The sequence below is a fragment of the Pelodiscus sinensis genome, chromosome 3 (genome assembly GCF_052426305.1).
Source record: "Pelodiscus sinensis isolate ZL-2025 chromosome 3, ASM5242630v1, whole genome shotgun sequence".
Lineage (NCBI taxonomy): Eukaryota > Metazoa > Chordata > Testudines > Trionychidae > Pelodiscus > Pelodiscus sinensis.
Genome location: NC_143054.1, coordinates 14,361,322 through 14,376,735, shown reverse-complemented (window position 1 = coordinate 14,376,735; position 15,414 = coordinate 14,361,322). Strand labels below are relative to the sequence as shown.

General features: G+C 42.4%; 1 protein-coding gene across 2 annotated transcripts in view; it reads left to right on the top strand.

The window, feature by feature from the left end:
* Positions 1–14,937, top strand: part of PLA2G7 (phospholipase A2 group VII) — a 30,093-nt gene extending 15,156 nt beyond the window's left edge. For both annotated transcript variants that reach the window (XM_006120680.5, XM_006120679.5), the window contains 10 exons: positions 1,028–1,152; positions 4,348–4,498; positions 5,115–5,208; positions 6,101–6,169; positions 6,768–6,915; positions 9,020–9,133; positions 9,345–9,436; positions 10,210–10,380; positions 12,698–12,846; positions 13,325–14,937. In XM_006120680.5, coding sequence (XP_006120742.1) covers positions 1,054–1,152; positions 4,348–4,498; positions 5,115–5,208; positions 6,101–6,169; positions 6,768–6,915; positions 9,020–9,133; positions 9,345–9,436; positions 10,210–10,380; positions 12,698–12,846; positions 13,325–13,437 — 1,200 coding nt within the window. In that variant the 5' untranslated portion in view covers positions 1,028–1,053 and the 3' untranslated portion in view covers positions 13,438–14,937. The remainder of the gene's footprint in view (positions 1–1,027; positions 1,153–4,347; positions 4,499–5,114; positions 5,209–6,100; positions 6,170–6,767; positions 6,916–9,019; positions 9,134–9,344; positions 9,437–10,209; positions 10,381–12,697; positions 12,847–13,324) is intronic.
* Positions 14,938–15,414: the final 477 nt, after the last annotated feature.

Here is a 15,414-nt window from a genome sequence, read left to right as displayed (position 1 = left end):
ACATTACCAACTCTATCAACCGGTGCGCCAACTAATTATTATGCACCTTAGAAGAATTAATCTGGAGGTAGAATAAGTTAGGTCACTACCAGGCTTTTTCCTTTGGGCTTTGCTGAAGGCTGGCCTGCAGAGTGTCTGAGATCACAGGAGACATATTCAGAAGCCCTGTTAATACTGATCCACAGTCCTGCTGCCATGTCACACATCAAGCAGGTTTGCAGGAATTTCAGCAGGAACTTCTCCTCCTGGCCAACAGGGACAGCTAAAGTGGAGGAATTTCAGACCTCCAAACGGCCTCTCCCCTTGCTCTTGCAGCTCGCCTGTGACAGGATGCAAACCAACATGGAGCACTTGGAAGGAGGAGGTGTTCTTGTTGGCAAGGGAGCCGGGAGGAGTAGGGAGGAGCAAAGAGGAAGGGGTCAAGGGGAAGCTAGCTGGGAAAAGGAGATCAGTCTTGAGACACAGGATGGGTGTTGGGTTGAAAGACTGCGAGCACCTTGGGGGTTAGAATAAAGTAGGAGCTGAAAGGACAGGCTAGGGTGGAGAACACTAATGTAGACAAGCAAAACATGGGGAGGTAGCAAATGCTAGAAGAGGGGAGGATGAGTCAAACTCCTCAATGCAGGCTACTTCAGGAACTGCTAACCCTGCCTCATCAAAGGTCTACTATCACCACTCATCTCCACAGCAATCCCAGGCTTCTGCCAGCTTCCTAGTCCTTGTGTCACTCTAATAATCGCTGCCCCTGGCTCTCTTACTCCTCCCTTCATCATTCTCCTCCCTCCCAGCTATCTGTGGCTCCTCCACATGACACTCTCCCAGGTGAAATTCTGTGGCTTGAGATACACAGGAGATCATAATGCTCCTTTCTGGCTTTAAAATCTATGAATCCTCTGCCTGCTTCTCATCACTCTTGACTGTCAGCTCAGCCCTGAATCTCAAAGTCCTGAATCTGTAATGTTGTGATGTCCTCTTCAGCAGGTATGCAAAGGAGGTGGTAGTCACCTGTTCTGTGTTTTACCCCCAGGTTTGTGTGTTAATGCACAGAAGGATATGGAGAGCAAGAACTCTGCAAAGATGTATAGAATTCCTCGGGGGAAGGGGCCTTACTCTGTTGGCTGCACGGATCTGATGACTGGTCACACAACTCAGGTATGAAAGCCAAAAGGTCCTCTCACTCCTTTATTTTTACATAAGCCATGAGTCCAACATGGCAGCCTTCATCATATTATGAGATACTTATTAAATGGAAGCTTCCCCTGGTTCTGATAAGTGAAAATTCACAGGTGCAGAGGAGCAGGACAAAGCCTGCTTCAGCTCTGAGGCATTTTATATTTTGTGTACAAAATATTTCATTTTCATTAATTCTGTAAGAGTAATGACATAAGATGACTACTGTGGCACAAGTATCACTGGAAGTGTAAGGCTGTAATGACAGAAATATACTGTAAATCGATGGATTTTGTCAGATACTAGGATGCAGGTTTTGTAAACTGGATTTGACAGATAAATATGTCCAGATACTGTATATACACCATCCATCTCTAAGTGCAATTTAAGAGCCTGATCCAGCTTTCCCAGCTAAGGCAATCTTCCTTAGTCCAGTTCCTCAAAGTTATTTAGGCTTGTAACTTCCACTGAATTCATATAGCTCACATAGTGAATTCTTTGAAATGAGGCAGGAAAACACCTCTTTACCGTTCCATTTGGCACAGTGAAAATGGGGAATGTGTTAGGTCATGGCTAATTAACTTTAGAAGCCCTGGGGGCCACAATGATACTCACAGCACATGCTGAGGGCTGTAGCTTAAGTGTAGTTGCATATACATGCAAAAATATATATGCAAATATATGCAAATAGCTTCTTTTACACATATGGGCACAAATACAAAGATTAAGGCAAGACTACACAGCAGGCCCCATTTAAGTCAGTTCTGCTGATATTAATAAAATGCAATATTCACCCGATTTCCACCCATATGACAGCACTTTTAATGAGCAATGACAGAAGACCATTATATTGACTCACCATTGTGGAGCGTGTTCCCAGTGGAGGCCATGTTCAAAGGATCCCACCTTCAAGCCGCATGTTGAGCCCCATGTAAACTGAAACCACACTGTGGGCCCGCAAACAAATGGGCCATATGTTGAGTAGCTCTGTGTTAGGGTGACCATATTTCTCATAGAAGAAACAGGATAACCCCAGCCACTTGCCTGAGGGCCTTCTCCCTGCCCCTAGTTTGCTGTCCTTCACTGGAAGCCTGCCACCCATCCTCCCAAATTGTCACTCATCACTGGAACCCTCAAAAGGCTATCACCTGTGGCTGGAACCCTTTTCCCCATGTTGGAAGGATGCCTCTCCCACCAGCTCTGGGTCTAGGTGGTTGGAATCTCTGCTTGTCCCCTCTGCACCATACCCCACATTTTTGACAAAAGTGAGCATTTTTTTTCTTTGTTCTTGCCAGCTGATTGAATCAGGCAAAAGCACACGGGACAAATGCCCCTTTTTGGAAGAAGGGAAAAAAGGGAGAGAGAACTTAAAAAAGGGACCGTGCTGTGCTAAACAGGCTGTATGGTCATCCTCGTACTTTGCCATCCAATAGAATGAGCCACAGGTGCTGCCCCATATCCTATGGGATATGCAGAACCATCCCACAGAGCCCCCATGCCTCTGGATTCCTGATACCTGCTTCAACATCCAAACTTCCTGGTAACTTGGCTGCAATAGAGGTCCACCACCCACGTCTCCAGTGACTGTGTAGGAGTGGGATTTATATTTTTATTTTAGATTTAATAATGTAGTAATGTATACATTACTATACATTAACTATACATTACAGGCAGTCCCCGGGTTACGTACAAGATAGGGACTGTAGGTTTGTTCTTAAGTTGAATCTGTATGTAAGTCGGAACTGGCGTCCAGATTCAGCCGCTGCTGAAACTGACCGCCAGTTCTGACTTACATACAGATTCAACTTAAGAACCCCAAGCGTCCCCAAGTCAGCTGCTGCTGAAACTGATCAGCGGCTGATTCCAGGAAGCCTGGGGCAGAGCAACTCTGCCTCGGGCTTCCTGTAGTCAGCGCTGGTCAGTTTCAGCAGCGGCTGACTTGGGGATGCCTGGGGCAGAGCAGCTGGAGTGCTGCTGGGTTGCTCCAGTAGCACCGCTTCTCGGCGCTACTGGACCAACCCAGCAGCACCAGAGCTGCTCTGCCCCAGGCGTCCTGATTCAGCCGCTGCTGAAACTGACCAGCAGCGGCTGAATCAGGACACCTGGGGCAGAGCAGCTGGGGTGCTGCCGGGTTGGTCCAGTAGTGCCCAGAGCGGCGCTGCGGGACCAACTGGCAGCGCCCCAGCTGCTCTGCCCCAGGGTCCACAACAAAAGCCTGGTCTGCCAGTGGGGGGCACACTAGTTGGGCCCCCCCCCCAGCAGACCAGGGACACGGGGAGCAAAGCCTCAGAGGCGCGGGACCCTGCCGCGGCTGCGGCTTCGCTCCCGGTGTCCCTGGTCTGCTGGAGACGGTCCCCAGCAGACCAGGGGCACCGGGAACAGCTTTTCTCACCCCGGAGGTCGAGGTGGCGGACCGCTGCCTGCGAGCTCCGGGGCGAGAAAGCTCCATTCGTAAGTGCGGATCCGACATAAGTCGGATCCGCGTAAGTCGGGGCCTGCCTGTACTACATTATTAAACCTAAAATACAAATATAAATTCCTCTCCTACAACTGCAGCTGGCCCCATCAGAAAAATCCCCTTAACAGAGCAAGTGATGGTAGATCACGGGACTCAAATTAGACAGAGAAACTGAGGCACTGTGGAGTATAGGATATAAAGCAAGTCAGTGCCTAAGCTGGGTATAAAGGCCAAATCTTCTGACTCACAGTCCTTGACCTATCTGCTGTATCACATTCCCTGAAACAAGTCTGAGGGATATGGAAGCTTTGAACATACCTGACAAAATGTGACACAGGAAGAAATAGAAAATAGGAAGAGAACAGGGAAAGAAGAGAATAGAGGCAGCAAATGCTCTAAAGTTAATAGTTTTCACTGCACCACATTTTTAAACAATACTTTAATGGCAGTTCAGCCTGGAAGAGAATGTTAGCTAACTTTAGCTAATTAACTAGTTTTTCATAGCTTTAGCAAGACCTCATGCTTGTTTGGTTCCTAGGTATGAAAAAAACAGCTACATTTGGTGGGGATCACAGTTGAGCTTCATTGTTAATTTTCCTCTTGGACTCTCTCTTACACCTGCTAGTATCATTTTAACGTTAAATTCTTTGGCAAAAATATTTTTACTTTTTAGCAACTTCCATGATAAAAATCGATTTCTTTTTCTGATTCATTTGCAGGGAAGCTTCTTTCGTCTGTATTATCCTTCCCAAAATGGCACGACTAGTGAAGACACCAAGTGGATCCCCAGGAAGGAATATTATCGCGGAATCTGCGACTTCCTAAACATGTACCGGTTGTTAGGAGAGAAATTTTTGCAGTACTACGTTGGTAGGATGGGTTTATTTCTTATTGCCTTACTGCTGAGACATTGTGCGCTTTGGTCAGTTTAGTTATGGTACCTATATGTGAGGAACGTGTTAATACAGCAGGAGCTCAAGGGAATGTCATTTGGAGAATTATGTTACTTTTCCGTTAAAAGCATGTGCGGAAAATCATGCCAGTCTAGACGAAGCCTATGGGTAAAATTCCTTCTTGTGCAAAAGTCTATCACTTAAGGCCCCTAGGGAAGCTTTCTGAAGGCACAAGCGCAGGGAAGGAAGGGGTGCTAAGTGTCTAACTAAGATTGAAAGTCAGTAAGAGCTGGACGCTTGTCTTATGCCCCTGAAAATCTTTCTCTGCAGAACATAGGCCTGATGCGGGCTCTCTGTATGGGGGAATTTCACCCTTTGCCTGTGTTTGTAGGATCAGGCTTTTAGTGTAGAATACAAACTAAGGCCTTTCCTCTTAGTCTTCTTGTGTATCTCACTTAAATAACCTATTGAAATCAGTGGGGCAACCTGAGGAAAAAAGCACCTACCCAAGATAAGGGAGGGTATCAGAAAGTGTTTCAAAGAAGTAGTTACATGAAAAACTACACTAACTGCAGATACCTTGTTTTATCCAGGCTCAGTGACATGTCCTGCAAAATGGAATGCTGCTTTCAAGTCTGGAGAGAAATACCCCCTCATTATTTTTTCCCATGGACTTGGCGCGTTCAGGTAATGCTGCCATTTGTGGCTTTAGACCACACGGGGACAAGCAAATCTCCAATGTAACTCCATTGAGATCAGCAGAGGTATGCCTGGGAGGAATTTAAGCCCAGAAAATTGACAGTTCTTGAGAATGATCTCAAACACGATTTCAGTAAAGTTGTGTTGGATCCATCACAGTATTAGCTAAAACTGATTTTAAAAACAATGGGCCAGATCCTCAGGTGTAAATTAGTATATTGAAATCAATGCCAGTTATATAATAACTGGGGGCATGCTCCAATTTACCTATATGTTTTCTTATTTGAAAATGCCTGCTTCTCCGCAGTGTTGTGAGAATCAATTAGTTAACATTTTTAAAGCACTTTGAAGATGTAAAGTATTATGCAGAAATTATTATTACATATAGTCATTAGTTCTCTTCCTCAAAAAATCCTCTACAAAGTGTGTGTTGATATAAAAAGGTAGAGAGGCTGTGCGGCTTAGTGGATGGATCCCAGTCTGGTGCTCTCAGAGGCCTTGGGTGGATTCCTAGCTGCACCACTGACTAGCTTGGTTATCTTAAGCAAGTCACTTCCCTGCTAGGTGCCTCAATTTCTCCAGCTACAACTTAGAATAATGATAGTGGCATCCTCTCTCAAATTCTTTGAGTTCTATGAATAAAAGCACCATATGATCTAGGTATTATTTGTAATTATTTATTATTAATTATTATTATTAATGTGGGACTTTGAACATGCTTACAGACATCAACATAAAAATCAGTCCAATAGTAACTTGAGAAAGAAAGGAAGGATTAATATACAATGCACAAAATTAAATTAGATGCACTACAAATATTGCCTATAGGAACAAACATTGAAACCATGTGTATTTAACCAGTGTATGCTTTTGATTTCAGGACTATATATTCTGCTATCTGCATTGAGATGGCATCTCAGGGTTTTATTGTTGTTGCTGTAGAGCACAGGTATGTGCAGTATATCTAGTTTTTGACTTTGTAAAATAACTGTTCGCCTCTTCTAAGTCCTATGCTTATGATTTGATCTTGCAAGGTGCTGTGTGCAAAACCTAAGACCTTCTTAAATTTGAAAAGCACTTATTTGACTGAGAGATTATTTTTCTCAGTAACATTTTAAGTCTAAAAGACTCACACAGAATGTAGTGTGTATTGTACAGACTAACTTAGAGTTATTTAAAAAGATTAAACTATTAATTTTCTTCAAAAGTTTTTCTCAAAGCTCAACTCTTAAGCTAAACAAAGAGCAAATTATTTGAATTCTTTGACTAGGGTAGCTGTCAGTTTTCTATGTATTTTTTTAAAATGCACTATTTAATATTTGACGCTGATGAAACAAGATCAGCTCAGTTTTCTTTTAATTTATGCATTCAGTTATAATGCTGCTCTGGTTATTTTCTTGGTGCTAATTCTTTTTGATAGACGGTGAAATCCTGGCCCCATTAAATTCAATGGAGCCACAATTTCACCGCTGAAGTTCATGCAAGTTGAATGCAGTTTGCATCAGTGTGAACTAGCCTTCAGAAATAACTTCTTTTCTATATTATAGAGACAAATCTTCTTCTGCTACTTATTATTATAAAGAGAGTCCTGTTTCTGAAGCACGAGAGGAGGCTGCAGCAGGTTTGGAAGAGGAATGGATCTACTACAGAAGACTAAAACAAGGTGAACAGGAATTTCCTCTACGCCACCAACAGGTATTTGTTGTGGAATGCTGATCTAACAAATAAAGAAGCAGCAATCTAGCACCCAGTAGGTGCTAAGGGATTGATTATGGCTGGCATATTTGCAAAGACACTAAACCATCAGGCTTCCTGCCTCAGCCCAGGGCTGTACTACAGACTTTTCTATGGTGTTCAGGAGTGTGATGAGTTACGATTTGTGACCATCATAGCGTTGCCTGCAAAAGCCTCTAGCGTAGATGTAGCTATACCACCAAAACTGTGCTTTTGGCAGTACAGCTTATTTTGCTCATAGGTGAGAGAAAGAGGATGGCCTGGAATAAGTTATACCAGCACAAAAGCGAGCTTTGCTGGTATAAGTTGTGTCCACAATAAGGCTACGTGTACACTAGGCTACGTGTACACTGCCCAAGAATTTTTGCGCAAGAGGTTTTTGCCCAAAAACAAACAGTGTAGACAGACCCGTTTTGTGCAAAAACACCCTTTTGTACAAGATCTGGATATCTCCTTTTTTAAGGCATAAGAATCTTGTGCAAAAGAGATTTTTTGCGCAAAACGGATCTGTCTACACTGCGACTGTGTCTAGACTGGCCAGTTTTTCCGGAAAATCAGCCGCTTTTCCGGAAAAACTTGCCAGCTGTCTACACTGGCCGCTTGAATTTCCGCAAAAGCACTGACGATCTCATGTAAGATTGTCAGTGTTCTTGCGGAAATACTATGCTGCTCCCATTCGGGCAAAAGTCCTTTTGCGCAAAAGGGCCAGTATAGACAGCTCAGATTTGTTTTCCGCATAAAAGCCCCGATTGCGAAAATGGTGATCGGGGCTTTTTTGCGGAAAAGCGCGTCTAGATTGGCACGGATGCTTTTCCGCAAAAAATGCTTTTGCGGAAAAGCATCCTGACAATCTAGACTTGCTTTTCCGAAAATGCTTTTAACGGAAAAAACTTTTCCGTTAAAAGCATTTCCGGCAAAATCATGCCAGTCTAGACGTAGCCTGCTTGTTTTTGCATAAAAACCTCTTGTGCAAAAAGTCTCAGGCAGAGAATATGCTAATGACAGCACAACAAATGCTAATGAACACTTTATTAGCATACTCTCTGCTGGCAAAACCCTCTAGTGTAGCCTAAGACTGCTTAATTGGTACAGTACACCCACATAGCTGTACTCGTAAAACATTCCAAGTGCAGACATGGCTTCAGAAACCTGCCGGCATCTTTTCTCTTTTGATCCAATTCCCACTTAAGTCAGTAGAAGTCTTTCCATAGACTTCAACATGCTTTGGATGACGTCCTTAGTGAGTTTCTGGTGTTAGTGCGTGCACAAATAAGGCAACTGACATCTCATATATACACCCAACATCCTATTTATGATCCTAAATTCATGCCAATTAGAGAAAGATTGGGAGAAACCTGCAGAATTATAGCCCATTGGAATGATCTTTCTGGCAGAGAGATTTCAGTGGCTCATGGCCTTGTGCTGGCCATCCGGACTGGGGTGAGTGTCAGCCTCACATAGAACTCTAGTTCCAAAGAAAGAGAGAAATGTTATTTTTACTGTGTGATAAAATATAAATATTAAAAGGGATAAAACCACTTCAGAGCTGTCATATGGTAATATAGGTATAACACAAGATGGGCTTTGACTAGTTCCCATTGAGGGCTTGTCTAAATGAAGACAAACAGCACATTAACACACTTTAGAACTCCAGCATAGAAAGGGCAAGATGTACTGTAACATGGTAGCTCATTCAAGCAAACCCCACAGAGAGACAAAGGGACATCAGGACCAGCCAAGTTTTACATACATCTTTTATTCAACTCCTGACAAGCCTGCTCCTGAAAAGTCTTGTGCAGTCACAAGACTTCCATTGCATCGTTCCAGTCCTAAGGGCCAAACTCTTTAGTGGTTTAAACTGGTCCGGCACCGTTTTTTTTTTTTCTGTTTTATGGATCCACGCTCCAATTTTGCACAATGCTTATCTTTGACCATAAGAGAAATCCCATGGACCTGAAGCCCTGGATGTTGTTAATATTTGTTCCTAAGTATTTTAAAAGAATGCCTAGTACTTTGTTCTTTCTGTCCAGAAGGGTAACTACTGTTGTCTGTTATCTGTGTCTAGGTGCAACAGAGAAGAGAGGAGTGTATCAAAGCTCTTGACCTCATTCTTGATATTAATTCTGGAAAACATGTAGAGAATGTCCTGCCTTCAAACTTTGATTGGACTCTTCTAAAGGTGACTGAAGAGATCTTGACTCCTTTTAATAAAAGTCTAATCACATCAGCTAAAAACAAGTTGAATGTCAATCTCATGCAATCCTGAACTTGTGTTTTTATATCTGCTGTCATTTGATTTCCATCCCAGTAATCTCTAGCTTTTAAAGCAGATATGAAGTCATGACTAAAAGTTAGGAATGTTCCTGACAGCACCTTGATTTTTTTTACAGGGTTCTATTGATAATAACAAAATAGCAATGATGGGACACTCTTTTGGTGCTGCCACAGCCATTGAGACTCTTAGCAAAGAAACTAGATTCAAGTAAGTATCATAAAGCAAAGGCAAGCCCCTGGGCTCTTAGATGGTATTCTGCATGTCAGCTTTTTGCTCTTCTTGATTGTGCTGAAATCTCATTTTACTAGTAAGAACTGTAATTATTACAGCAACTATAAAAACATGGCTTTGCTTCCTATGGACAATTTTTCCCTTATTCCTGCTTCTGTGAGCTCTCGGGAGCCAGAACATCTAGGCTACGTCTAGACTGGCATGCCAATCTAGACGCGCTTTTCCGAAAAAAAGCCCCGATCGCCATTTTCACAATCGGGGCTTTCTGAGGAAAACAAATCTCAGCTGTCTACATTGGCCCTTTTGCGCAAAAGTGACTTTTTCCCTGAACAGGAGCAGCATAGTATTTCCGCAAAAAGCACTGATTTCTTACAGTAGGAAGTCAGTGCTTTTGCGGAAATTCAAGCGGCCAGTGTAGACAGCTGGCAAGTTTTTCCGGAAAAGCGGCTGATTTTCCGGAAAAACTGGCCAGTCTAGACACAGCCCTGGAATACAGTCATGTGCTTCCTCATTCCTTGGTACCTAGAAGAAGTGTCTCTGCTGGAGCTTAACAGGGACAGGACTGAGGGAACAGGGCCTGCTCTCTGCAATACCAACTGGTGTTCCAGTATGAAATGAAAGCATGATATCCCTCCAGGAATTCTCTCATATAGCCCACTTATCTATGTACATAGCAACTCAAAGCATATGGAGACTACCCTATGCACCATTCTATGACAGTGATATAACCACATAGTCCTTTTCTGCAGGTGTGGCATTGCCTTAGATGCATGGATGCTTCCTCTCGATGATGAAGTTTATCCCAGGGTGCATCAGCCATTGCTGTTTATCAACTCAGAAAAATTCCAGTGGGCTACAAATGTTCTAAAAATGAAGAAATTGGACTCCTCTGATACAGAAAGGAAAATGATCACTATCAAGTAAGTATTACAGCACTATAGTCTTGTTTTCTTTTCTAGAGACTAGAGGAAAATTACAGGATTCTAACCAGAATTGATGGCTTACCGATAGGAATCTAGTAGTGCTTCACTAGTTATTAAAACCTCCCCAGAGAAGTATTTACTATTCAGTGCATTTTCATCGTCAGATCTCTTCATATAAAACTCAGATGGCATAATAAAGAGCTTTATGTACAAACTAATACAGACTTCCTGTGTCATCCAACCAAAGATGCAAGAGATCTATTCTAAGATATTCAGGTTCTTATGCTGTGCCCATTACCATAGTATCTCTAATCTGGCTGTGAGACTGGGGGCTAGAGCAGCAAGTCCAACCAATTATGTAACACCCAGGTGGAATTTGTGACTAGTGAATCTGCATACCCTAGCCACTTCCGGTGTTCCCTCTAATTTTTTCCATCCACGTACGTAATTAATTTTGTTACATGCACCATATGAAGGTAATGTGCAGATGTGCACCACAGTAGAAACAAAAACCTAAATATATATTTTTAAAAAGTTATCATGTAGATAATTACTCCAGCCAGAACAGCTAAGAGAACTCACTACTCAAAGAATTAAATTTAAGCATAAGAAAGAAACAAAAATTATGAAATGCAAATGCCAGTCAAAATCTAAAATAACACATTTTAAAAAGTATCAATAAGTTACTACAACAGTACAAGTATGTGGTGGAAGGTGAGTGAGAGAGTGTGTGTACGTGTGCAAGAGATACATATGTGCATTGCCCCTTTAAGTACTCTGCCCCCCATTTATGTACATTGCCCTTCTAAGTATATTGGCACTCAGCAGTCCGAAGTCTGCTTGTTTAGACACAGCAGCAGCTGCCAGCAAGCTTCCTTGGTCCCACTCCTGAACCCTGCCCTGTTCCCCTGCTCCCACTCAGTGGAGATGAGGTTCAGAGGGGGTGGGGGAACCCCTGACATCAGCACTCCCTCTCTTTCCCACTATTCACAGCAAGCAGGAGTTTCCCAGAAGCAGCTGGCCATGGGCTCTAAAGCAGAGGGCAGGAGCAACATGGCAGTGAGGTAGAAGGGACACCTGAAATACACAGTCCTTGATAGACTTCTGGAAGGCCACCCAGCTGCACAACTTAATGGGAACATAGGCCACTTTTTTGGCCTACTCCCATGTCCTTTCAGTTGAAGGTATGTGCTTAAATACTTGTCAAGCTGAGCCACATGACTTGACCAAGGCCATAAAATGGAGCCTCCTCTAAGGCTTTCACCTCTTCTAAGCAGAGAGCACCTCTGTATATTTAGGAGAAATCCATGACCTAATCCCCTGGTATAGAAGGCTCTGAAGACAATGGGGATGAGAACAGGAGAAGCCCACTCAAGGGGTCTGTATTCCTTGAGTGACACAGAGAACAAGACTGTCAAACTGAAGAGGATTCAAAGGAATGAACTGATCCGATTAGAAAGCATGCCTTATACAAGACTCAAGGAGCTCAATCTATTTAGTTTAACAAAAGTTAAGAAGCAACTTGATCCCAGTCTATAAGTATCTACACATGGAACAAAAGTGATAAAATGGATCATCAATCCAGCAGAGAAAGGTACAGTATGATTCAGTGCCTTGAAGTTGAACCTAGACAAATTTGGACTGGGAATAGAGCACAAATTTTTAACAGAGGTAATTAACTATTGTAATAATTTACTAAGGGTCATGGATGCTCCATCACTAGCATTTAAAATCAAGATTGGATTTTTTTCTACAAGATATGCTCTGGGAATTGCTGGGGGAAAGTTCTAAGGGCTGTGTAATACAGGAGGACAGATTGGATGATCACATGATCCCTTCTGACCTAGGAATCTTATCTATGACTATGAACAGTTTAAAGGATCCTTCAAGGGCATTTGGAGCATGTGGGTAGTAGATCCAATGAATACACCCCAACCAACTGGGCAAGAACTTTTAGGGGCAAAGCACTACTGCAACTCTAAGGATCTCAGATTTGTACACACGTGCTGTCCTTGATTTCAAGGCTGGTCATGTAGACATTCCTCAAGGCAGAACTGATCCTTAGGATTCTTCTTAACTTTAAAGTTATTCAGATTAAGGAAAGATTTAAATTTAATCACACAATAGCTATTCCTAATAACAGAATATAGACAAGCCCTGAGGTAGCAATAACAATAGGGGAATGCAAGTCTCCTAACACAATTAAGTATATAATCTATTATTACCTTTGCAAAAGACTTGATTTACATGCATTACCTTCATTTCAAAACTGCCTTCCTATTAATTTATTTAAAACTCTCTTTTCTATTTACAGGGGATCAGTACATCAGAGTTTTCCAGATTTTACTTTCCTGGCTGGTACCTTTGTTGGAAAGATTTTCAAATTACAGGGAGATATAGACCCAAACATAGCTATAGATATTAGCAACAAAGCTTCTTTAGCCTTCTTGCAGAAACATTTAGGTAAGTAGCAACATTTAAAAAGTAGTTTTGTTTAAAAGACTCAAGTCCCATATGAGTAAGTGTTAATCAATTCTTTATTTTTATGCAGCCCCTCGTACTAAATCACTGTTTTCTTGAGGATAAAAATTAAAATGAGAATCTGACCTGCTTCTTGATGACAATGTGTTAATTCTTTAATAATTGAATTTTTATAGTCTGGTTATAAGCCTTGAGGGAAAAAGTTTCTCCCAACTTCAAGATCAGATTCAAGTGCCTCAAGCTAGGAACATTTAATATTTTTCCATTTTGTTCATTCTTAATTCAAGAGAAGTGTAAATAGTTAAACATCTCCACACTTCAGACTTTATTTTGTTCTTACTTCTTCCAAACCAACCAGTTCAATTTAAGAGATGAAACTGGGAAGTAACTAGCTTGTGCATTTGACTCCTTTAGACAGTAGTTACTTTAATCACGTTTGTTTTGCTCCTGCATTTCACAGGTCTGGAGAAAGACTTTAATCAGTGGGACACTCTTGTAGATGGCGAAGGAAATAATGTCATTCGTGGCACCAACATTAATCTACCCTCAACTCAGCCTGAATCACTAGAATGAAGAAACTGATAATACGATGTATACTAAAACATTCCTGAAGTTTTCAACAAGCTGTTACTTAGAAGACAGTAACTGCTGGCCAGTACTTCCCACAACTACATTGTTTTGGGTTTTTTCCCCCCTTATGAAGACAGGTGACTATTAGGCGTTCTCAATGCACAACTGATAAAAGCTTAGAGTTTAAATTCATACCAGCCTATAAACTTACTCTTTAAAATACTGCAATAACTTTTTCTAACAATTAAACATTAAAACAGCTATAATATGGATATCTAGCTCTAAGTTAGGAAAGAAGCAATGTTGATCAGCATTTACAGCAAGAGACTTTCGTTCTGGCAAGAGCTTGCACAAAATGGTTAACCTCTCTGCTCTTCAGCATCTCCATCTTTAACATGAAGATACCCAACAAGCATTATTGGGTGCTCTGAGCTCTCCAGCTTTAGAGTGCTACATAAATACTCATTTGTTTTTAATTACTAGGCCTATGCTAGCTGGACTTCAAGAACATCAAATAGGAAGCCCCAATTCAGTTTAAGATTTTGATCTCAAAAGGAGATATTTTGTAAAATCCACTTCCATTAGCTGCCAGCAACACTGGAAGCCTCTTCAGAGCAGTTCGTTCTTGAGAGAATTCTTTCAAGATTTCTATAAGTTGTCACTTCTTGTGAAGGTTCAGTTCCATCTGAGCTGCAGACTGAAAGAAGGCTCACTGTAGTTTTGGATTTGACCCAGAACCAAAAGTACAAGGACAGATTAGTATCTAGGGACTTGAATCACACTCCTGCCTCCTAACATTCAATCCAAATAGTCTTGTAGGTGCTATATATCGTATTTTTAGTCGTTACATACTTTAATAACTGATTGTGTTTTAGAAACCACATTGCACATGCTTAAGTATTCCTACCATGCTTTAGCGAACTAAAACTACACAAATTAACTGAAATGTTTTCCCTCTGACAGACAATGAAAGCACAGAGCACTTGGGTAGGATTCTCCAAAGCACACAAGACATCGAAGCACAAGTCCCTTAAAAATCAATGGGACTTGTGCACCTTTGCCATACAGCTTTTGCCTGCTTTATAATCATCAGTTAGGAATGAGATTGATACTGGAGAGAAAACTGAACTCTTCAGGCAGCATAGCCTTCATCCGTAAGAGTAACTGTTTTGTCTTTATCTTCAACAGCCATCTCAATATGTGACATGCAAAATTATTAAGGATGCTTTTTAACATATTATAAGAAAACTGTAGCCTAGTTTCTGGGCAAGTTGCAGATTTCTAACATGGTGTATGCCATTCCAATACAAATCTATGTTTTTAACCATTAACAGGCTCTTGAACTGGAATTTGCTGCACAAAGGTAACTAGAAAAATTAATTGTTAAGCGACATTATCTCCAACTTAAAATTGTGCTGCCTTTCCCACACACGGTCATTTTGAGCCTGTTAGAATGCAGGAGCTCTCCTTTTTAACTCTTCCAAAATAAACACCTCCCCCTCATGGGATCATAATGTGGTCACTATTCTGGCAAAAGTCAACTGAACTTTCACAGATTCATTAGCAGTTAAGAGGAAGAGAACTTTAAGACCAGTCTCTAGGGTTACCAAGTAAACCCCTCAAAATACCGGACACACTTGATCGTAGACAGGGGGGAGGGACCGGCTGGGAGGGGGTGGGGCTGGGCAGGAGGCGGGGCTGGTGGGGGGATCGGGAGCCAGGGGGGGGCGGGCTGAACGGGAGGGGGGGCAAAGGAAGGGGGGCAGGAAGCAGGGCGGGGGGGGAGGCATGCAGCCATTGGCCGCAGCCGGAGTCCAACAGGCTGCACCCCCAGCAGGCACTCCCTCTAGTTGCTAGTAGAAGCCGGGCAGAGACAAGGGGAGTGGCTGGGAGTCGCTCCCCCTGCCCGGCTTCTGCATGCAACCAGAGGCTCCCAGCTGGGAGGTGGGGCCATGATTGACGCTGGGAGCCACTGGTTGT